General features: G+C 31.5%; 1 protein-coding gene across 2 annotated transcripts in view; it reads left to right on the top strand.

The window, feature by feature from the left end:
- LOC122717058 overlaps nt 1-25,027 on the top strand; it is a 77,086-nt gene that overhangs the window by 2,389 nt on the left and 49,670 nt on the right. For both annotated transcript variants that reach the window (XM_043940752.1, XM_043940751.1), the window contains exon 2: nt 24,167-24,288. In XM_043940752.1, coding sequence (XP_043796687.1) covers nt 24,225-24,288 — 64 coding nt within the window. In that variant the 5' untranslated portion in view covers nt 24,167-24,224. The remainder of the gene's footprint in view (nt 1-24,166; nt 24,289-25,027) is intronic.

Here is a 25,027-nt window from a genome sequence, read left to right as displayed (position 1 = left end):
ATTTTTAATATTTTATAGTAATATTTTTTAATACTATATAAGACAAATAATATTCGTTTTTTTTTATTATTCTTAATTTTTTCAATATTCTAAATTTTCAAAAATTTAGAATAACTTACTAATATATGTATTTCATGTTCCAATTATTTTTAATTAAATATTAAAATTAAATATTAATATTTTCTTTAAATAATTAATATGATTAAAATAACATAAACAAAAGTGAAATTTTATCTGTGTGCTAATGAATTTAAGAATAATATAGAACATTAAAAACCATCTTTATATTATTTCTGCACACAATAATAAATATAGTTAGATAAATTTTATCTAATTAGTATAATTGTATAGATTGTATAGATTAGTATAATTGTAATGATTCTATAATATATTGATTTTTTTTAATCGTTTCAAAATTTAAAAAAAAATGCAATATTAAAAAAATATATATATATATATATATATATAGGTAATCTACCAAGAAAAATTGAATTTTCTCTCCATCAGATCGTTCAATTTTTACCCACATACGAATTCCCATCGTTTATTTAAATTTATAGGATCGGGAATATTTATTGGACCGTTGAAGGTGCTCGAAGGCGAGACATTTCGCCTGAAATCGACGTCGTTCATAAATTTCCTCCCCTTTTGCCCTTCCTACCACCCTTTCTTGGACCGATATTAGAAATCGATTCTACGTTTGTCATGTTTCGACTACATGTTATTTATCTCATAACGCGAAGATTGCAAAAAAAAAAAAAAAGATATTTCATCCATTTTCGTGTGATGGAAGAAAAGAGAAGAAAAAAGAAAGCGGGAAAAGAGAAAATGTTGACTCGTTGCAATTCCAGTTTCTACGAATTGCTGCAAGTCATGAAAAGTAAACTTATCACTTTGTTGCGTTAATGATTGCTGTGTGCGTAAGAATATGCAAATAACGCTGTTTCTCGATTATTAGAGATGCAATATGGTTATATTCTTATCTATCTGAAATATCACGATTAAAATTAAAATTCAATAAAATCAATATACAAATTCGTTTTATCTCATAAGAAATACAAATTTTTTACATGAATATTCAAAATAAATTTTATACTTTGCAACGTTGGCAAATAAGTCCTTGAAACTTGAATATTGAGTGAAAATAGTAGAATGTTAAATATTAATATATGAATAAAATTGGTAAAATTGATAATATTAATAAAAATAGATTCGGAAATTGAAAATGATTATAATAATTATATAATGGTTATGAATATATAAAATTCAATAAAATCATTTTAATAAAAATAGTAGGATTATTTAAATTGATATATCTATAATATAATATCTATATAGATATAATTATAAAAATTATGGATATAATAATAAATATAATATAAGAATATTTGAATAGGAATTTTAAATTAGGATTTTAGGAATTAGGAATTTAATAAAAAATAATCTTTTAATTACAAATACCATAATTATTTTAGCAAAAATAAGATAATTTTAAATATTTTTTTTAGCAAATTAAATTACATTTCATAATATTATTAAAAAACATAATATTATTATTAAAAATTCTTGAAATATAAGATAATAACGAAGCCAGTAATTATTTTGATAAGTATAATAATATATTAAAATGGAAATATAGAAAAAGAAAATAATTTTAATTTTATAAATAAAGTGACTGACTAGTGAATGTTTTAAAATAAAAGTTTAAGCTAATTTTTCTCTTTCACCTCTAATCCAGTCTCACCATTATTCTCTCTTTTATCACTCCTTTTTTTCCATTTATGTGCTGCCATTCTTGTTTTTCTACCTTCTTTATCACACTTTTTTCATTCTCTTTTTTTTATCATCATCTCCTTTATCTCTTTTTTTTATTTTGTCTTTTATTTTTATCCTTTGTCATATTTCTCTTTTACGCCATCTGTATCATCCTCTACTTTCGCGCCATCTGTACAGCCTTCTCTTTCATTCCTCTCTTTTTCATCGTCTTCCTCACCCTTTGATTTCTTCTCAATGCTCACGCGTCCTTTTTTCCATTCTTCTCTTCACATTTTTCTTCTTTCTATTGTCTTCTCTGCATTCGACATTTTATTCTTTCTACCTTCTCCTTTAAATTTTTCATCTTCCTTTCATATTTTCCCCTTTCTTCATTTTTATATTATTTTCCTTATTATTCTCTTAACTTTCTCCTCGTATCGTATTGTTCACTTTTTTTTCCTTTACATTGAAATTCGCAAAGATAAGAAGAAGTCGATGATCACGGAAGGTCGAGAATAAAAGTCGAGGGGACCAGTGTAAACGATGGCTGAACGAAAGGCGGATTCGTCGTTGATTTCCGTGCGGGTTTCTCGCGCGTGGAAAAAGTGGGTTGAGCGCCACTCGGCCTGCAGGACCGCCTAGTTTTTGTCAGAATCGATTTGTCGAGGAGGCGTACACGGATCGCGGACATTGAGACGCTTCCGAGTCGTCTTCCCTCGTATAATCTACTGTTATCAGGTATAGTGTTATCACCTTGTTCAGATTCTTTGAAAATAAATAGGTATCATAGTTGTTGCAGTCAAAAATATTGATTCGAGTTTATTTTTAATATACGATTTTAATATACGATAATTACATAAAAAAAAAAAAATGCTTTATCGTAACATCATATGAGATGTTTACACAACGAACTTTAACATTGAAAAAAAAAATTTCATTAATAAATTTTATCACTGCTTTTAGCAACTTGATATTTGCTAAGTATTCTTCTTTCTTTCATGCCTATGTATATGTGATAGACTTGTTAAGTATAGTTACTTGAATCTAATCCATTTGACACTTTATTCTCATAAATTAAGTTATTTGCATGAATAAATAATTTGGTATCATCATACTGATGTGAATATTATTTATTTGATTTGAAACATAATATCAATGTTTCTATGTACTCATTAATCAAATCGTTGGAATTCAACTTAATATTACCTTCCAAGTAGTGAACTTGTCGCTTACTAGACTCAATATATCTTTTCAAGTTGCTGCACCCGTCATAGTCATTTCATTTCAACTCGCTTGATTAATCTTAAAACGTGACTAATTTTTTAAAGATTGATTTATCATGCAAATATATATAACAATAATAATAACGATAAAACACTTATTCAAATTTTTTAACAAAACTTTTCTCTTTTTTCCAATTAATTTTTATAATTTCCACATCATCCATAAATGGATATTTTATTAATGAAATCTTTTCATGTTTCTACACTTTTTATATTCTTATAGTCATTCGAATATAAATCCTTAATTTAAACGCAATTCAAGGATTAATTTTCCAAAAATTTAAATTTTAACCACTTATATAAACCACTACTAATCATTCAAATTTTAATAAAAATTTCTCGTATTTCTCGATTATTAGTATCTGAATTTGATTTTCTGTACAGTATCATATGTATAACTAATATACCAATATAAAAATAATTAATTTTATAATTATATAAAATATCGAATTTTAACAAAAAATTTTTAATGATATTTTGACTTTCTCCTAAGATATCCAATTAATTTTATAACTTCCGTGATTGTAAAATGGAAAGTTTATCGATTAAATTTTTCCAAATTCCTGTAAAATAAATAACAATAAAATATTCGAATTTTACAAAACTTTTCTCCCAGAATGAAATTGATATTCAATCAATTTTATAATTTTCATATAACCTATATATTTATAACCTAAATGATTAAATAAAATTTGTTTTCTTTTTATCGATTAAATCTTTCCAAATTCCTCCAATACGACGAAGTCGCTTCACCAATCTAAATTTAAGGATTAATTTTCCTAGAAACTGGCATACCGTGTAAAAATAACTAACTATCGAGCCCTGTACTCTGCCTACTCTAACGTTCTATCATCGTTCGTCGAATTTTTAACAAAAATCTCCAACAATATTTTTTTTTTATTTTCTTTTTCCCAAGAAAATTGCTTTTAATTAATCTTATAGCTTTTGCGTAATACGCGTAATTGCAAGATGGAAAGTTTTACTTAGATGAAGAATAAATAAAAGAGGAATCCGGCATATTGACGCAAATATCTATATACGTACATGATTGATTTCATTCAGAGGTATCGCGACAACAACAAGAAGATTCGTTTGGCGGCCATCATAGAAAGTGCGGTGTGTTGGTGGGGGGAGGAAGAGGAGGAGGAGGAGGAGGAGGAAAATGGTGAGGAAGAAAATTGACTGTACGAATACTGTTTACTCGGTTCGAATGAAAATTGCAAACTCATTGGTTGTCAAAGGGAAAATGGAGCCAGTTCGCGGCTCGCCGAAACTCTTCTTTTCCCGAGCAAAATCAACGGCCATTCATTTCATCGGTGGCCATTAACTTTTTACATCGGCTTTTTCGCTACCCTCCCTCTCCTCCCCCCTCCAACACCCCATAGAAAATTCGATCGAGAGTTGTACACAGAAATTCTGCCCCGGCATGAATGAAGAAAACGCATGAATTATTCATTTTCATAATTAATCTCGTCACGCTGTTTATTATTGACATTCCGCGCCGGCGCACAGCCATCGTTTAATTAGCGGCCATTTGCATTTTCAATTTCGATCGATCTGATTTTATCATAGATCATCGTTGTTCAAAAATTCGATCGTGGATTATGATGGGATTTTTTTATGGGGATTTTCGAGAGGAAATCATCTTGTCGAGAGGAATGATATATTTATATTTTTCGAAAGAAAATTAATAATAATAAATTACAGGTTATTAATTTGTCCAAAGATTTCACGTGTGATGGAAAACTTTGAGAGGCTTTGAACGAATGACGAGAAAATTAGCTCGTTTCGATTATTTTAAATTATGCATACATGATTTATGTTTACAATTCAATTATTTTTTAAATTAGCACGAGAGGAAAAGAAATCCAAGTAAGTGAAAGGAAAATTGTTTCGTCTCAGTATCATCTAGGCCTGAATTAATTATCAGGTAAAAAGCAATAAGTTTAGAGATAAGGGTAATTAAATTGTAAATTGTGGATATAATTTTAAAAAGTTGGGCAAAGAATGATCGTAACTTAAGAAGAATCGTAAGAGAGAGGAAAATCATTTGATCTCGATAAGAAAGATATAAAGTTGTATTATATATATATATATATATTTAAACGAGAAAATTCCTTAAAAAGAAGCTGTTGTTATTGTTTAAGAACAACGATCAAAAGAAGTGAGGATATTGTAACAAAATTTGCTTTCGGTCACATTGTCATTACAAAAATATTTAAAATTCATTAGAATTGTTTGCCACCGGTTATTTTCATAACCAACAGTCTTTTATCGGATGGAACGGTGAAATGTTTAAAAAACACGATAAGTCTTGACACGAAGTGAAATTGTCGAGGCATATTAAGACAATTTATTAAACAATGTGCGTTCTCTCTGAATTGAATCTTATGGAAGACTTGTAATTTTATTACAAATCGTACAACAACAAATGTGTATAATAAAAACAAATTCATCAAACAATCAACCACTGACAACGCGAGAATTAAAATTTCGAACAAATCTATTAATTTAAATAATGGAAATATCAAATAATGGAAATATCAATGGAAAAATTACGCCATCATCGATTCTTCGTTTTTATTAATCGACAAATCTTCTAAAATGCGAATACATATCCGAGAGCAAAATTTTCGAAAATTAATATTGAATAATTAATTTTTCCTAGTGGACAACTGCATTGAGAAAGTTACACGTATTATTGAAAACACTCTCGATCCAGAGAAAGTTACTATCTGATAGCGCTCTTAATGTAATGCGTCCTCTGGTGAAAAAAATAATTTTCGATAATAACTTTCAACACTTTTACTCTTAAATGTATTCGTATCCTTCGAATGGAAGCGAAACAAATTATTGAATTTTATTAATCACGGATGAAACGATCTTAGAGAAACTTAAGCGAATCTCGAAGGGGAAGATTTTAGTACCGATAAGTGGCCACAAGTGGCGCCTCGATCGCCAGCAGATTTCCTCATAATCGGTGGCTCACCACTGAAACGCTACAACATCCGTGATCGTCTTCCCTCGTTTCATGCAAGAATTTCGGTGCAGGTGCAGTTGGAACATTGGAACTATAATACAGCCAAGAATTAGCCATAATTCATTCGATAAACGTATTTCATCGAGCAGTATTAATCGGTCGTTGCTCGATTAATATATACCGTGTATTATCGTATTGATTTATCACACGAGATTATGCCAATTAGAACGATATTCAAAGCGCGGACTCAAAGCAGGTGACCACGTGTTCACTTTGTTTCATTTAAAAGTTGACACATGATTTATACTTCGATATTCATCGCCAACGTTGTTATTAAATATTCATCTTTTTTTTCTTTCTCCCATTAAATGAATCTACGATACATTCTTTTGGATAGATAATTTCTCTGTTTTATTCGTATTTCGACGGAAGAAAGAAAGGAACATTTAGAGGAATTTTTAGTTATCCCTAGAATTAGTATACGGTGTATATATATTTTTCTGGAAAATTAATTTCGATTATGTAAGATTGGAGATTGTTTTTTGAAAAAATACATTTAGAGAAAAGTTAATTTTTTTTCATTTCACAATTCCAATGTATTCTTTCTATTTCAATAATAGGAATTTTTTTGAAGAAATCTAAGGGAATTTATAGGAATCCCTAGGATCAAAATGTGATAAGTAAAAAATTTTAATCAACCATATATTTTTTTTAAAACAAGTTTTTTTTAGAAACATATTAAGTAATGTGAAAATTCGTAATCGAAATGTATTTACATTGATAATTCGAAGTTAAAATACCGATGTTGATAGTACCGTTTAACGTTTGTCGTCGAAAAACCAGGTTTTTCCTTGTTCCATTAAAAACAGGGATTTCGCCAGAGAAAATTCTTTTTCCCGGCAATAGCATTATATTCGCAACTTTTCCTATTCCTCCCCTATACCCACGTTTTCGTGGAAACAGGAATTCCATTAAAGCTTTCAAATCGGCCGACTCTTTCATCAGACAGGATCGATTTTACCGTCATCGTCTATTCGAATTAAAGCTATATACCGCGCGTTCCAGACTTCGTGGAACATATCAATCTGTATGCATTGCACACGGGAAAAAAGTCAGTCGTTGAGGTTAAAATTAACAGAGACGAGAAATTCGTGAAACTTGGGATTGATACGAAAACAAGATTCGAAGGAATAAAAGATGAAATGAAATTGAAGAGAAATAAAAAAATCTGGCATAATAAACGAACATGATTCTTCGATTATCTCTTTCTCAATGATTTAATATCGGTTACGTGTAACATTTATCGAATATATACAAAGTACTAATTTATTAGCATATCGTAGGACATTTTGGAATAAATATAGAAATTATTAAATACAAAAATGACCGTCGAGATTTATTAAGTTATAAATTACGTTAGACGAAGCTTAGACTGTATTACACAGAGTGTTAATATAAGAAATGCTTTTGAAGAATCGATTTCAAAAGGCATAGTAGTGCAAGAATTAGTGCACTTTGAATAGAGATTCACAATTTTTTTATTAAATTATAATTAAAGTTTACGTAAAACGAAGCGAAAGAGAAAGTTCGATGATACTGCGATACGATGAAGATAAAGATATTTATATTACACACACAATGTATTAATATATTTGTATACACTTTTGGAAAATCGATTTTTCAAATTAGTGATCGAAAAAATTGATTTGCGTTGTTCGAGACAACGTTCTAGTTTCGTCATATCATCGTCTTGCTTTAGTCTCGTTCTAAAGAAAACTTAAAAATTAAATTCAAAACTTTCATACAAATAACATCAAAATTATATCGTATACCAACTTTCTCGTTAATTTCAGCCTTTGGAATCCTCGATTCCCTAAAAAATTTTCCAGAAATATATCAACACGCTATATATATATACATATAGAGATATACATATAGCGATTTCAATATCCTTCGCGATGTATTTACAAAGAAGCTTAACGCCATATCAAAGTAAAGTTCTTGTCGAAGCAAACGTACGCGGTGCTCTACGATCGATAAACGCACGCTTTAAGAAGTTTATCGGTTAGGTGTCGTGGAGAATGGTTGGATTTTAACAAGCACGGTCACGGTTTCGTATCGATTTTTAGCAAATTTACGAAGCCTGTCTCTTTCTCTTTCTTTCTCCCTCTCTTTCTCTGTGCGCGAGTTTTCGCGAAGCACCACTAGCGGCGTCTTACGCCGAAACTTGGCGACGAAATTCTGCGGGCAATTTGCACGACCGTATAGGCTGGTGCGCAAGTGGGTCAGCCTCTTGGTATCCGCGTGAAAAAAAGGCTTAAGGCGCTGTCTGCGGCGTTTCACTCGGCTCTTAACGCGTTCAACGCGAGATAAAGTCGATGTGAATCGTGGCTGATCGCGGAATTTCCTCTCGGCGTTTCTAGAATTTGCAAAAGTAAAAATGGGAAACGAATGACGAATGGGAGGATTTTTCCTGTACGAAAAAAATTATTATACAGGGATCGTGGATTTTCGAATGCTTTGATGCTTGAATGCAGTGCAGTTACCTGACTCGTGATAATTTTATTTATCGGTTTAGATTATTTTCAAGTGCAATGATGTGACGACGAGTCACAGATGCAGATTTATTAAGTAATTTATCTCGCAAAAGCGTGCAGCTGTTTCCAGCCATTTTCTTTGCCCTTATGTAGGAAGTTGTGAAAATGTTAACATTTCCAACGTATTTCTGGGCCGTTGGACACCGGTGTTAACACACTGGTTACCGCTTCACGCGCTACTCCAGGTATCCACCGTATCGATTGCTGTCTGCAGCGTGTTCGCAGACAGAATTGTACAGAAGAGCTATATCCCTGTTCTAAAGCTAAAGGTTTCAAGTAAAAATATCGTTGAACATATGAAAATAAAATGATGAGTCGATATCTTCTGAAATAAAATTTGCTATATATATATTATAAGAGATAATTAATTATTATTGTTAGTGGAAATTTGTTTTTGAATCGGTGATCATTCCTTGTCAATCTATAGTTGGAAAGAATTGTAATTTATTAGAATTTTATATTTGTGCTTTGTGACTTACCAATACTAATAAAGAAAATTCGCATAGATTTTATTTCGAAATTTGTTCTTAAGTTAGAGATATCATTCGATGCCAAAGAATTATTGTAAACTAGGGAAAAAATCGCAATTGATCAAAATGATTCAATCAATATTTTTTCTCTCGTGAGGAACGAAGAAAGATGAAGGTGGCTCGTTAAGTTGATTAAATAATATTGGAGATTAAGTTATCCCATCGATTATGGATTACCATTTCACGACGAGTTTTATGTCGTTTCACTCACTCAGGATAGATTTGGCTTCGATACGAACGGGCCAGACGATTAAGGAACAGGCGAGGTGTATTTTCGTCGGCCTCGCCGACGAGGTATCGGTACCGCAAAATCACGTTGCGCCATTCCCACCAACATCGAACTTGCTTCTGCCAGAGAGAAACCAACACAAAACGTGCCTCGATTAAACCTCCTAACGCTACTGTCTAACGAATTCTGAACAATGAGAGGATCTTGATATTCGGGTTCAACGATATTAATCCTGCTACGTTTATTTAAATTTTCGTGCATGCTCTGGATCTCGTTTCGACAAACAAAAATTAATGTTTTGAAGAAAACATTAATTCATTTCTTATCAAATATCGAATAACATTATTTAGATAAATATAAATTAGAGAATTTATCGTATTAATATATCGTTCTTTGGGCTTAATAAAAGTATCCAAGTATTTAGAGACACATTTTTTATTATGATCAAAAATATTTCCTTTAAAAATTTGCAAGAGAAACAATTTTTAAATAATTCTACACGATCGAACGGATTAAATTAGTTAATAAATCAAAATATTTTTATTAACCTATGAACAAACTAATTTTTAGATATCTAGATTAATAATCGTGCAACGCATATACCCTCTTTGAAAATCTCGAATGAATCGAATTACTCGATAGAACCAAAGTATCTTCCATATAAAACACATATTTAATCTACGAAACGAAACAGTTTTTGAATCGTAATTGTAAAGCACACGAATGCGTTTGACGACTTACTTCGGAAACTTCCAATGAACAGAATTATCCAATAAATCAAAATATTTTCCATTAACCTATGAACGAAGCAATTTTTTGATTAGTGGTTGTACAACACGCGTCTGACCCCTCTTTGAAAATCTCGAATGAACCGAATTATTTAATAGACCAAAGTGTTTTCCATATAAAATACATATTTAACCTAGGAACGAAACGATTTTTCGTGATTGTACAGCGCATGCCTGGCTGCGTACTACTTGAACCATGTTCCAGACTGTCGATTCGCAAATAAATCGCGATAGACGTCGCTAAATCACATATGTTGCATCGATGTACAGTGCCACACCGTTTGGCGCTGCGATCGTGCAGCTTTGCACGCTCGCGACACATCCTGCCGCTCTCGAAAGACTGCTACGTGCCATTACCGGCTGACATGTTTGGACATCATTGTTTATAAGCGCTTTTACACGCCGCTCAGAATACCGTGCGCCATTGTGTACAAAACGTTAATTGATCAAGGGAAACAAGTATACAACTTTGTAATATCTCATAGGCGATTACATTATATGCAATATAGGAAGTGATCCTTGTCGGTCATTCGTATTATATCTGTATTACAATGACGAGTGGGATTAGATATGCGACGATATGTGTTAATGTGTGTCATCGAGATTGCGACATAGAGATAAACCGATCTCAGTGTCGTATTTATGTATTATGTTACTTACAATTGTTGGTTACAGTTTTAAGATGTCAAGACTTTTGATCGATCTATACTTTGTATCTGATAATCTGCTTAAATGTGTACACTGTGTATTTGAGATGTATATCTAAGAAACTTTTGATTTAAGAGTTATATATCTGATAAAAATGTAATGGAATATCTTTCTATGAAACAGTGTTCTATCAATCGAAAGCAAATATTGTTTTGAATACTTTGCATTAATGACGTCATAGGATCGTGTTGCGTAGTACATTATAGTACCATAAATATTCATATAATTGATTTACATATTCATAATCATTCTTCTTATGCAATTTTGTACAGGTTGAAAATTTAATTTCTTTTTTTTTTTATTATTTTATTTTATTGTTGCATGCCATACATAACTCAACTTAATTTAATTTATCGTAGAATAATTTAAATCTAACGTAACCTAATGTAACCTAATTTAAGCATTTGATTTAAATCTGATGATCTGAATGTAACTTAAGAAACTTAAGAACTCTAAATCAAGTCTCAATTTTAATTTATTAAAATTTATTATTAAAATTGCAATTCCAAATATATACGAAATCTTATGTTTTTTTTTTTAGACTTTTTTAGACTTGTTATTATTGCTAGAATTCACTGTCGAGTAGCGTTGTAAATTACGAGATACAATTGTGATTCATTGAACGTGAAATAGTTAGGATAAAATGCCAAATATCTGACTCGAACTGCGAAGGGTTAATATTTCGTTCATTATAGGTTAGAATCGAGTTGTACACCTAATAATAACACGTTATGAAAGTACTATTACGTGATGGAAATAAATCAATTTTATTTCTAACTTCGTATAGGTTACACATGAATGGGTACACGGATAGTCTTCGTTATTATACCTTTCTCTCTTTGTCAGTTCGTAAAACTTTCACGCAGGTTATTAACGTATTACTACGTTCCAATCGAAATTATACGTTCCATGTTATTATAGTTGTATTGAATCTGCCAGTTGTAATTAACAGTACTTTCTTTCGCGGAATTTATCCTATTTTGATCTTACTTCTAAATTCTCATTTTCTTTATCAATAACTAACAACTAACAATTATAACGTAGATTGTTAATTCTATTCTTTCTTTCGTAAAATTATTTCGAAATATTTTTTTTTTTTTCAAAAAGAAACTTTCGAAATTATAATATAAAATTATAAATTCTAAATGAAATATGATATCCCATATGTATAAAATTTATTAATAATTTTTATTTCTATCATTTTTAAAACTAAAATTATATCATAATCATGGATCAATCTATTATAATTGTAACGCGTCAAACTAATCATACTAATTTTGATTTTGTATTACGAATTTAAAATTCAAATTAAAAAAAGATTTCGATCCTCGCGTATTACCGTAATGGCGACTATATGCGGCGAAGAATGGCATTTTATGGAAATCATTAAACGATTCTTTAAGATATTTGCAAGACTCGATTTTCATCCTGGGATGATGAATATCGTATACCATGTATACGTGCACATGTGCACGTTTTTCATATCGAGCGGCAGTTTGCCATTCGCATATTATCGATCGTACTCCCTCGAATACTTTTGAAGAGTCGATTATCGAAACTTTGAGAGACGGCAATTTTTATTCTTCCCGTTTCCTCGGAATTTTTTACGAGCATTCGAAACTCTATCTAGCTATATATCGTTTCCATATTGCCTTTCCCTATATATGCTACTGATTAATGCGAATTTTCTAAACGTGGAATAGCATCGCGTTGCAATATTATTGTGGCACAATATTATTATCACCGTGAATTTATTGTTATATTGCTGTAGCTATTATTATAATAGTGCGATAATGTAATATCTACCCAATAAGAATACGTGGGGAATATAGTGTTTTGATAGTAGACTCAGAATTATCCTCATTACTTTTCCGACTTCCTATTCACTTCACTGTTATTATTGACTCATTGTCTCGCTTTCATCATAGAGTGAGAGTACCGAAAATGGATTAATACAGGCAATTTTCACATCTAACTTCCTGGTTAATATGTATGCAAAGCAATCTCAATGTACAATATTAAAACACTGGATTATATTCTTCGTGCAAAAATTGGAATTCTACGTTTTATATCATTAATTTTATATTCTTTTTAATTTTTTTAAATCTATTATCTTTCATTTTTCTTATCTCTTCTTTGTGAAATCTGTATATATAAATTTATATGTCTACATACTACTAGATGCAGCTGCAATGTTATTGTACACAACATTGCTGCACATTATATAAGATGATAACACTTTTAAGGATTAGGTTATGTTAGATAACCTAATACTTTTCAATTTTTAAACCTTTTTAAAAATTAACAGTAAGTTAGAGAAACCAAATCGCGAAACGCGAAGATTGGTATACAAAAATTTCGATCGCAATTTATTTATTAATTAATAAGCAATTGAAGTTTGCGTCGGATCGTGTCTCTCTATCTCCGTCACTCGCCGCCGTCTCGCTCTTGCCTCCATCTCGCTTCACTCGACGCGTACTTCAATAACCTATAATTCGACAAATAAGCCTTAACCGAAATTTTTATACATCAATTTTATAATAATCGTTTTGACATTCAGAATCGACATCCAAAAATTTCCCACGAATATTTTATCACCCTGTACGTAATATACAATATACTCTCGAGATGAGGCCTGTCAATGAATTTTCGACAGGCTTCGCGAAATACTTGAAAAACAGAAGGACGCTCGAACATTTTTGCTGCTGGCGCGCGCGCATACACTTCGCCCCGGACAAAAGGCTTCTCCTTTTCTCTCTCTCTCTCTCTCTCTCTCTCTCTCTCTCTCTCTCTCTTTCTCTCTCTCTCTATCATTTTCATCGTCTATTTTCATCTTCGTCGCTCGACCATCGGCTGGATTTCGTGACGCCGCGAACGAATAAGGGAATAGTCGCGGTGAAAAGGAATATAATCGGTGAAGAAAAGGAAAGAACAGAGATAGTCGATGGTGATGAAGTCGAGGAGACGGAGAGAGGATGGATTGTGGAAGAGAGATGAATATATGAGAGGAAGGGTTCTTCGCTACGAACAATACGAAATATCTTCCGTGAGAACTTTCTACTTGCAAAACCTTATGGGCCTTATGGTGTTCGGTTTCAAAATACAAGGACTGCTCTAATTCGAGAGAAAAGAATTCTCTCTCTCTCTCTCTCTTTCTCTCTCTTTCTTTTCTTTTTGTTTCAGTATTGTGTGTCAGAAAAGGAAGGGGTTATATACACTTTTTTTTCTGCATAGAATTTTCGTTTTTTTCTGCGTAGAATTTTCGTTTTTTTTCGATCGTGGTGACACGTCGACAACGTTGAAATTCTAGTTTCTTAATCTTATCGCGAAGTATTGAACTTGATAAGGACTGGGAGGGAGTCGAAGTGGAGCATGGTAAATCACTGCTCGTGCAACTGGTATGAAAAGATTGTTATTTTGAAATTCTAATATATTGTTGTAGTAATAATATTTCTTAATTGTAGATTAATATTATGGAAATGATTTATTTTTTACGATTACAGAGAGGCAAAGTCTAAAAAGTTTTTTAACTCGAAAATTAGTCTTGATAATAAAAATAGAACAAAAATTCAATTCTCGTTGAATATTCTTTTGAAATAAATCTCTAGATCTTTGACTTTTCTTCGATATTGAATTTTTAAAGCGGAGAAAGGGGGGAGAGAAAAAAAAAAGTTCGCAAACTAAGGACTGAAAAGATCAATTACTTGCGAAGTCTGAATTTAAACATCGGCAAACGAGAAATATTCAAGCCGGAAAAAATTCAAGGAACAGTGCAACTAAAGAGGATGCAAATGAACTATTCATGACTTTTCGAGGAGAGTAAAAAGGATTCGCACATAAGAAATTAAATCTTTGAAATTAAAAAAAAAAAAAAAAAAAAAAAAAATAGTCATGAGAGAAAAAAAAACTGAAAAAAATAAATAAAACATAATTAAAGTTTATCTTTGACTGTGAATTATTTTGATTTATTCTTTGATCTCACGAATAATCGTACATATTCTCTAAAATTTTTTAAAATTGTTTCATAAGATTTTTCATAAAGCTCTTTTTTCGTATAGCTCTTTACCGACATGCTAGGTTTCCTTGTGTTGTTCTAGCTATAAAGTTACGTACTTATACACAAACTCATGCAAGGATGACTATACACACGCACTTACATAGTATACGTCAGAAAATACGTGGATTCCAGCAGCACAACTATGGCCGACATGTCGATTCTGGTTAAACGGCTGTCAATTTCACGCAACTAGCGTTAATCTGAAAAATCTTGAAAATTATTGCTTGAAAATTCTTTGCTTTTAGTGCACGAATTTTTGTTCGTGCTAAATTTTTAGTATCGTTGATACGTAACGTTTCCTTTGTCGCAAATAATAAGATTCGACAAAATTTGTAATACTAATGGAAAGTACAAAAGGAAAAACCGTCAATTATTTAATTTAATTAAAACAGATCACAAATTATTCTGAATTTTGTTTCATTTATTTTTTCTCTCCAATTATTTAATAATTCTTTATTGCTATAATTGGATCACGATTGATCAGATCGATTTAAAATTAAAATTAAATTTTTCTTATACGTTTAAAGAAATAATAATTTCGTCGAATCTTTGAGTAAACATAAAATACAAAAGAAAGTGGATTAACCTAAGCGACGTATTTAGACCAACAAACTTTTTATCCAATTCTGTGGTCCAGTTTAGGTAGTACGAACAGTGCTCAAAATAGCGTAACCCGAGTAGACAGTGGATTATTTTGAGCACACGATTTTCTACTTTGAGCATCACACTTTCACCGCTGTTTTCTATTTAACTTTTGATTATGATCGTCTTAAGTCTGTCTGCACGATTTTCTTTTTTTTTTTTTTTTTTTTTTATAACAAATTGCTCGCAAAAATTATCGCATTATCAGAGAAATTTCAAAGTTCAATTCGTAATATGAATATCATAATATCGTATCAGCGTGTATCATTGATGATGTATAGAATATGCAATATTTACACTATTTTCGATATATATATCGTCAAATAAAAACTTGTCGAGAAACTTTTCTTTATCTTCCCACTTTTTTCAAAGGATCTTCTTATATCATAAATCACGTATAACATAAGAAAAAAAAAAATAATTAAGCAAGATTCTTTGCAATAAAGAAATAGTAAAAANAAAAAAAAAAAGTAGATGGCGCGTTAAGTGCAAGCACTTCTCCATCCGAACTACTGCCTCACTCTCTTTATACATTGATGACGTAAACGGGATGCATTACGTACTATAACGAACAGAGATTCACCCTGCCCTATTTACTTTTTTTCACATTGACATTTCTTTGACCCGGAAATCACGAACCATTACGAAACAAGTCCAACAAGGATTTCCCTTCGACTTGATTTCATTCCGGCCAATAAATCAGGATTATTAATCTCGCCACTACTACAACCAATTCACTTTTCTCGAGATCGGTATCACTGGAAACGTTGAATGGAACAATATAATGGATGTTATAAGACAATCTCGAGTGCTAATTACATTTACTGAGAGAAATCAGAAGTGTTTAATCAACATACGTAGAATCTACGTTATAATTAGACAATTTTAAAGTTTTAGTTCTTTTTCTTTTTCTTCTTCTTCTTCTTCTTCTTCTTCTTCTTCTTCGCATATCTAAGTAATGTGTATGTGTATTACACTATGTGTATGTGTTTGAATATAATATCTACGCGTATAATATATGAATTCATGTATATTTTATCGATGTGATTATTTATTATTATAATGGGATATTGTTCATTATTCATAATATATAATTATTTGTTGAATGGATTAATTAATGGATTAAAAACACGTGTATTCATTAAAGTTACACGAGAATTTGAAAATTTCGAAAATTAACAATCATTCATAATCATAACAAATAATCAAATCATCTTAAAATCTTGGAAACTTGATAATTCACGTATCACGAGAATCCAGCCTCCTGAAGTGTCTGAAATTTTAGAACAAAAAATTTCATCCTAAAATTTGGATTCCCAAAATTTTAAGAAATCTGATATTTGTCACAAGAGACGGAATAATTTTTTCTCGAATTCACCGAAAATATAAAATATAATATACCATTGAAAATCACATTAGATAAAGAAGTATAACAATAGAAATTCCAATTACAGAATCGAATTATATGGAAAATACAAAAATGATAATAATAGTCGTTTAATGAGTTTCGAATTTCGTGACAGGTGTTTTTTTTCTATTTTTTTTTTTTTTTTTTCTTTTTTTTTTCCATTTCCTCCCAGCTTGCAATTAACGGGAAGGTCGATCGGTTCTGTTCCATGCACGCCTTGTCAGAAGTTAGATTTCTCGATAATGCTCGTCGTTCATGAATTTCCATCGAACGTATTGCGCGTGACGTTCCCATAAACGCGTACTCGCGTGTCAGTCGCAGATTATGTTTATACAACGTGCACGTGATCACTGTGTTTATTTTCGCGGTTTTCTTTGAGAAAAAGCTCATCAATTTTTCAACGTCTCCCTCCCTCTTCCTCTCTCTCTCTCTCTCATCGCATGAGAAATTTGTTTAACAAATTTTCTTATCTCCAATTCATCATATTAATCTTGGATTTGATTGACGTTGACTTTTTTTTTCTTTCTTTTTCTTTTTTTTTCAATTTTTTTAGATCGGTTCATTTTTTTTTTTTTTTTTCTATTTTCTTTCGATTCGCCAGCAAAGTGTCAAATATCTTTCGAATCTTTCTTATTTCGACCTTTCTTGATCAATGTTATAATTAAAAAAACGGTGGAAGAAGATGGCTCTATCAGAAAGAAATAAAAGTAATTTAGAGAATTATGTAAAAGTATGAATCTCGATCGTTCTCGTCAATCAAATATTATCCTATATGGTATTAATTTTAATGTCGAGATACAATTTTTCCCATCCCCCATTGATTCTTTCACTAGCAGATATCGATTTCCTTGATCGAATCAGGAAGGGAAGCACATTCGAAATGGCGAACGGCTCTGTATAGAGTCGATCGAGGATCGATTAACATCAATTAACACGTCATTCATCATCGATTATGAATGCTTCAGATCACTTGGCAGTCGTGATAATGATTGTAATTATAAAGCGGCTGTGATAAGCGTCGATTAACGACCGCTGGTCGTAAATATCACGTGATTCACGACAAGTACAGAAACAGCTCTGACCAATTATAATAACATTATAAGACGAGCAGTCACAAAAGATTTAATTTATATAAATTATATCATATCACGATATTTTTATAATAGCCACGTTAAGTAGAATCCAACGAAAAAAAAGTATATCGAATATATAAAACTTTAGTTTTTCTATAATACTCTAGAAACAAGTTGATTAAATCATTCTTCGAAACAAAATAATAATAATAATAATCAAATTTTTAATAAAGGAGAGAGAAAATACGAAATATCGAAGAAGAACAAAAAGAATCGTACGTATCCTTCTAACGTGTTCCACGCAGTAAATGTTGATTAAACAGGGTTGCAATAATTGAAAAATAATTGAAAAAGCTTTTTTAGATCGTTTACAAAAAAAAAAAAAAAAGAAAGAAAAGTAGCTTTCACGATGGATGACTATAATCATATATTCTGAAAGAAGTTGATTAAATCATTCTTCGAAACAAAATAATAATAATAATAATAATAATAATAACCAAATTTTTATTAAAGGAGAGAGAAAATGCAATACGAAATTCACTATCGAAGAAGAACAAAAAGAATCCTTCTGACGTGTTCCACGCAGAAAATGTTGATTAAAATGGGGTTGCAGTGATCGATAAAAGGCTTTCGTTAGATCGTTTAAAAAAAAAAAAAAAAAAAAAAAGAAAGAAAGAAAGAAAGAAAGAAAGAAAAGTAGCTTTCACGATGGATGACCGGTGAAAAATAAAAATTCGTCCGCATTGAACACGAACTTTAAACAAGCAGCTGTTGCAAAACGTGGCGCGATCACCTCGCAGCTAGCTAATAAAGCTCGGTATAAAGTAACCATCAGCGGTGGTTTTATTCAATGATGCCAATGACACACACGGCACGTCATGCACGTTCACAGTGGCTCTCATCCGAAACGTTCACATAGAAACTTGGTTAATCCGAATTATTCGATATACCCGTTCATAAATTTTCCATTTTCAACCAACAACAATTGATTCGATTGCACGGAATCCTTTTTTTTAAGATTATGTTATTGTGATTATTTATTATTATCCGATCAATTGATTAATAAGCTCATTGTAGATCAATCACAAGAGAGATAATTTCATATAAAATATTGTAGATAAATATTGCAATCTTATTTATTATTATTTATATCTTTTAGAGAAGAAAAAAAAAAGAAATATATAAAAAAATCCTTTAAAAAATGTGAAAGAAATATAAAAAAAATCCTTTAAAAAAATGTGAAAAAAAGGAAGCGATATTATTTTATTCGCTTAATATAGAGAATTTTAGCTTTGCCATTGCGATGAAACGATTGTATTATTCGTTTGGAAAAAATGAAATAATAAAAATGAAATCAAATCGTTTGGAAAAAAAAAAAAAAGAAAGAATTATTTTATTTTTCTTATCACGTTATGCAAGATTACACTTCTTACGTATGTATAATCGCGTTTGATATATGAGATGTGATTTCAAAAATAAAATTTGCGTCTCTTTATTACTCTTTAACAAGAAGAAAAAAGAAAAAAGAGAAAGAGAAAGAAGAAACGTTTAATTAATACGAACGAATGATTGGTCAGGCGAATACAAAATGGAGGAATTCAATCGATAATCACGACCGCTTAAGTATGTCTTTGGCAACAAAAAAGGCAAGAAGGGGGGGGAAAAAAAAAAAAGAAAAAACGAGAAGAAACGGAGTGAGAATAATATAGAGTATGAAGGAGGAGAAAGGGAAGGGAAAATGGGATGGTTCCAAGTTATAGTGGTGCAGTGCAGACTTTTTCATACTGGAATGTCGCGTTTCAGCATTCCAGACAAATAAATGGAATCCTCGATAAATCTTTGATCTTCATGACGATTCTGTATTTAAACTTGCCACTTATGGATATAGACGACATCTTTTATTGCATTAAATTCTTCGCTCGCATGATGCACAGATGTAGAGAAATAACATTAATCCTTTCGTCAATATCGACTTGTGTGGAGAGAAAGAAATTATCAGTTGAAGTCATTTATTAAAAGAAGAAAAAAAATTAATATTATTTTTGAGATAAATATGTAAAAAAAAAAAAAAAAAAAAATGTATAAAATTGTTATACATTGAAAGTAAATTTTAAAGTTTTTATTAAAATATAAAGGATAATACGTGGAAAGATTTTTTTTTTTAATGGAATTTTAATAAGATAAAGATACAACATTTTTATTCTTCTTTTTTTTTTCATGGAATAATTGAATGATTGTTTTTCTTCCCACGAAGTTTTATTCCCTGATTGTATCTCTATATTTAGAAATACCTAAGCAGAATATATCCACTTTTTCATTGGAAATTATTCCTAAGAATCATTATATTTATATCACTTAGAGCAACTCGATATCCCTTTTACATAATTGCAAATTAAAATTTCTTTTTTTTTTTTTTATTTTAAATCTGATTACTCTTTATCATCTTTCCCAAATAAAAGTTCATTTTCCTTGGCATACTGATCATGGTAGTCGCTAATAACGGCTGGCACTGAACTTGTTAGTGATATCACGAAGGTCATTGAAAGCAATGACGCGCCTGATAAATTACCAATTATTCAAACTTCCGACCAATTTCGTTTTCCAACAAGGTATTATCAAACAAACTGTACATCAAATAAATAAATAAATATATATATATATATACACACATTATAAAATATATATATATATATACATTATAAAATATTACATACACGTGATGAATAATAAAAGCTTTCACTCGTTCGAAATTCACGTAACAGTCAACGTATCAACTATTATAATAAAGCTTCGTTCTCATTGAGACACTCTCTCTCAATCGATCCTCCTCAGAGTCATCAGATTCATTCATTTGCACTTGACATATATACATACAATATACGCATTATATCTAATACATCCTGAACATAATTTTCTGAAGATCGAATTTTTAAAGTAAATCTCAAACCGAATCTTCAAAATTATCTTCCTCTTCAACAATTCCACGAATTGTTGTTGCATTGTACAACAATTCTCTCTCTCGGTGCATACGTACCGATACCACGACCTGTTGAGGCCCCACATTGCTGTTAGCGTCAATTCAGATAGCCCTCTAATCCCGTGAGATTGAGCAGAACGCTAGGCGGAAGTGAAGGGAAACGGCGAGGGGGGAGAGAGAGAGAGAGAGAGAGAGAGCGAGTGAAGGAGAGGGAGGGAGAAAGGGAAAGAAAGGCAGAGGCCGCTATGCATCGCCTTGGCTTTAGAGCCAAGCGGACGAGAAGAGCCCAGGGTCGTTTCGTATGGTAGCCTATGGCCTATGCCAACACCTAATCCGAATCCTCGGGTTTGCCGCTAGGCAAAATCGAATGCACGTTGGAAGAGAGACGATTAGTTTCCCCGTCGGCGTTTTTCGAATGTCGGCCATCTTCTTTCGTTGTTGTCGACGGAATCGTAGGAAAGAACGTGATCGAGAGTTCTTCGAATCTTTCATGATATGGGATTTGGATTAAAAAAAAGAAAAATATCGATGCCAATTATATATGCACATAGAAGAGAGAATTTATAAAATTTTGCTCGCCACTTGAGTTACTCTTGTTCCTTCTTATATATCTCAAGTATTTACAAATATACATATATATATATATATGTATAATATATTTATCTTCTTTTATCTTTGCATGGTTTTTATCAGAGATAATTTTAAGTAAAATTTTTAAATTTTTTTTTTTTTTTTTTTGTTTAAATTTGAATCACTTACAATTGAATATTATTTCCCAAATGCATCGCGAATATTTGTTGTACAGAACATTTATTCGAAGAAGAAAAGAAGAGAAACAATTGGCTTTCGACAATTTTATCGAAACTCTCTTTCTCTTAATAAGGGGAAGCTTATGATCAGATCAGATAAATCTCTCCTTGAGAACCACTGAGCCACTCGCGATACGAGGTCTTGCCACGGTTCTCAAGGAACGACACAAGTCTAATAACGGGCTGCTGCTAGTCGTCACAATTATGCCCATTATACGAAGTGTAACGGTGGTGAATCGCCACCGGGGTATCGTTGATGGACGATGATCCTTGATACGACGCGACGTGCCACGCGTTCTTTCCTCTCCTCGCCGGTTGAGAACCACTGGCGCTGGCCCTCTCTCAACGGCGTTAAGCCGTAAAAGGGCCACACACTGTGTGTTTGCTCGTAACAACATTCCGCCAATACGGATGGAATACCTGTCGTTTCTTCTCTCTCTCTCTCTCTCTCTCTCTCTCTCTCTCTCTCTCTCTCTCTCTATTTATCGAAGATCAATGGCGAAAATTCGCAACGCGGAGAACCACTGGCCTCGCTGTTATGGCTGCACGAGCGAATATATAGTGGGACATAAGAACGGGCGCACTTTGTTTTACCGTTGTTTGTCTCTCGATCTCGAATAATAGCTCGACCTCGGTATGATCCAGTACGAAATCTTGGTCAATGAATTTGAAGTAGAAGAATTTAGTCCGTGAGCAAAAAGCGTGGAGGGGAGAGGGAGGGGAGGGGGGAGGGGAGGGGAGCTTGTTCTCAACGCTTTTGATGCTAATGTAATTATTAATAACGATTGTAAAAATAAACCTTGTTATTATTAATAAGTATCGCAAGATACTATGGCGCTTATCGTGCATAGTGATAAGTGAAATTATCTAAGCATTGAGTAATTCGGTGTACGATACACTGTGTAACTTCTAGGTTACACGGTTATACACGGTTGTAAAGTAGATTATTCGAGATAAGAGAAGGTTTCGAATAATATCTTATCTTTCCGTGTGTCCAGTATATATATATATATATATATATATAATAATTCTATACATTCAAAAAAATACTTGCGTTATTCGCGAATAATTAATCATTATCTCTCTCCAAAACATGATCTGCTACACCAGTTTATTGGGAAAAAAATTTACATATATGTATCTCGATTGTTTTATTATGTTGCTCCTATTATGAATATGCGGTCAAAATTGTTATTCCATGCGTTAGAGGAAAAATTAATTTAATCTCGAAGATTTTTTTTTTCTAATTTTATTAAATATCATGTTATTAGGTTTTCAAATTTGTGTGCAACAAATATTGTTTTTTCCTTAGAATTCTTGAATTAATCATTTCATATGATTAATAAAACAAATAAAAATTTAAAAAATAAAATTAGAATTAATCTAGAATAATAAATTACAATGCAAAGGTACGATATAAACGGGAAGATAGTAGTGAAGTAATTTACATATTGTTTTGTTAGGGTACACAAATATGTATAAAGTTTACGCAGGTTGAAGATCTGATAAAGTTTTCATGATTAAAGAAGAATTGCTTATCTTATACTGTTATGAATAATTCAATTTCCAGTTGGGATCTAGGTTGAGAACCTCTATAAGTTGTTCCTATGCGATCTCGACGATACGAGAAGAGATCCAGCCAACTCTCTTAGTCGTCTTGCATATGTATCGCAATTCTTCACCTCATATCACCTGCATGATACTGTTACTCAATTATACGAGATCCTCCGCCATTTTTTTTTTTACGTCATCGAACAATGCACAAAATCCGCTAACCTCCTCCGCCTTTCGTACTTATTGGAACTGTATCAAGTGGATCGTGATTATTCGATTTTATCGAATATATCTGCGATAAAATATGAGAAATATTTTCTATGTGCAAATAAATTGAGAATGGAAATTACATTTTGAGTGTAGTTAATTCGTCATATTCTACGCCTCGATGAATCATAGTTCGTAGAAGTACAATATACATCGTAATACAGTTAGGTCATAAATTATTCCATTGAATATCTGCATTGACTGATTTCTTAAGATTGGATGTTTGAAAGTTTTCATTGTATCCCATTTTAGAACTTGACGCGAAATAAGAATGAATTTTTTTAATGGAAAAATAAATTAGAAACATTATATTCTCTGGTAAAAATTCGTGAATTATATAATATATAATATAGATGATGAATTAAATAAAGATTTGTGCAGTAAAAAGTTATAGTCAAGAATACGTAGTGTTGCGTTATTAAATCAAAAAAAAAAAAATTATTCTATTTTGTTATTAAGTGATTATTGAACGAACAAGTCTGAATATTTTTTTCATTGTTGTGTTTCAGGAAGACGTGGCACACGAATTCGTTTAAATGGTGGCTCTAAGGGGTCTCATTGGAAAGCATGAGGGAAAGAACGCCCTCTGCCGACGATACCCCGAAGAGGGCTCCACCAGCTCCACCCAGAGGTTAATATTTAGACATCAATATCACTAAAATTACTCTTTGACAAATACTTACATTTTTAAGAACGAATGAAAATGAAATAATTTATATTCTCGCAAGAATTATTTTACTAACTCATTTTCCGAAATTAATACAACAATAGAAATCATGGAAATCGTGAAAATTAACAATTTCTATTTACTTTAAATCATCTCAATATTAATATATAAATTTTACTTTCTGTTATAAATAATATTTAATTAAATTTGATAAAGCTAATTACTTGATTATTTTGATTTATTACAGTCAACGTAATGAAAAAAAAACATAAAACTATGTCAATTTTTTAATTGAAAAAGCATATTTTATTACAACACATATTGATTACAATACGTTAAACTATTAATAAATCATAAAAGCACAAATTTAAGCCAAATAATTCGTAAAAAAATTTGTGTGCCAAAGAGTTAAAAAAAAAATCTAATCTAACCTACAAAGATATGAAAACATAATTGAAACGGTGTTCCTCCGTCCTAATTTCCATTCAAACTTATTCTAATCACCCTTCGAGCCTCGCATCTACATATAGAGTCCCACGACACGAGTATTGCGTTCGGTCTATAATTAACCGCGCGTTGAACACCCAAAACCACGAGGCTTGCGGTCGTAGATGCGATAGGTAGACGAGTGGCGCGACTACTTTCGAAACACCCTGTTCGTGCGCATAGACGCCGCGCATTTCCGAATGATGCGTTATGTAAT

This window comes from Apis laboriosa, unplaced genomic scaffold (genome assembly GCF_014066325.1).
Source record: "Apis laboriosa isolate Shangri-la unplaced genomic scaffold, ASM1406632v1 scaffold4_cov146, whole genome shotgun sequence".
Classification (NCBI taxonomy): Eukaryota; Metazoa; Arthropoda; class Insecta; order Hymenoptera; family Apidae; genus Apis; species Apis laboriosa.
Note: the sequence above shows the minus strand (reverse complement) of the source record. Positions and strands in the feature narration are given on the sequence as shown.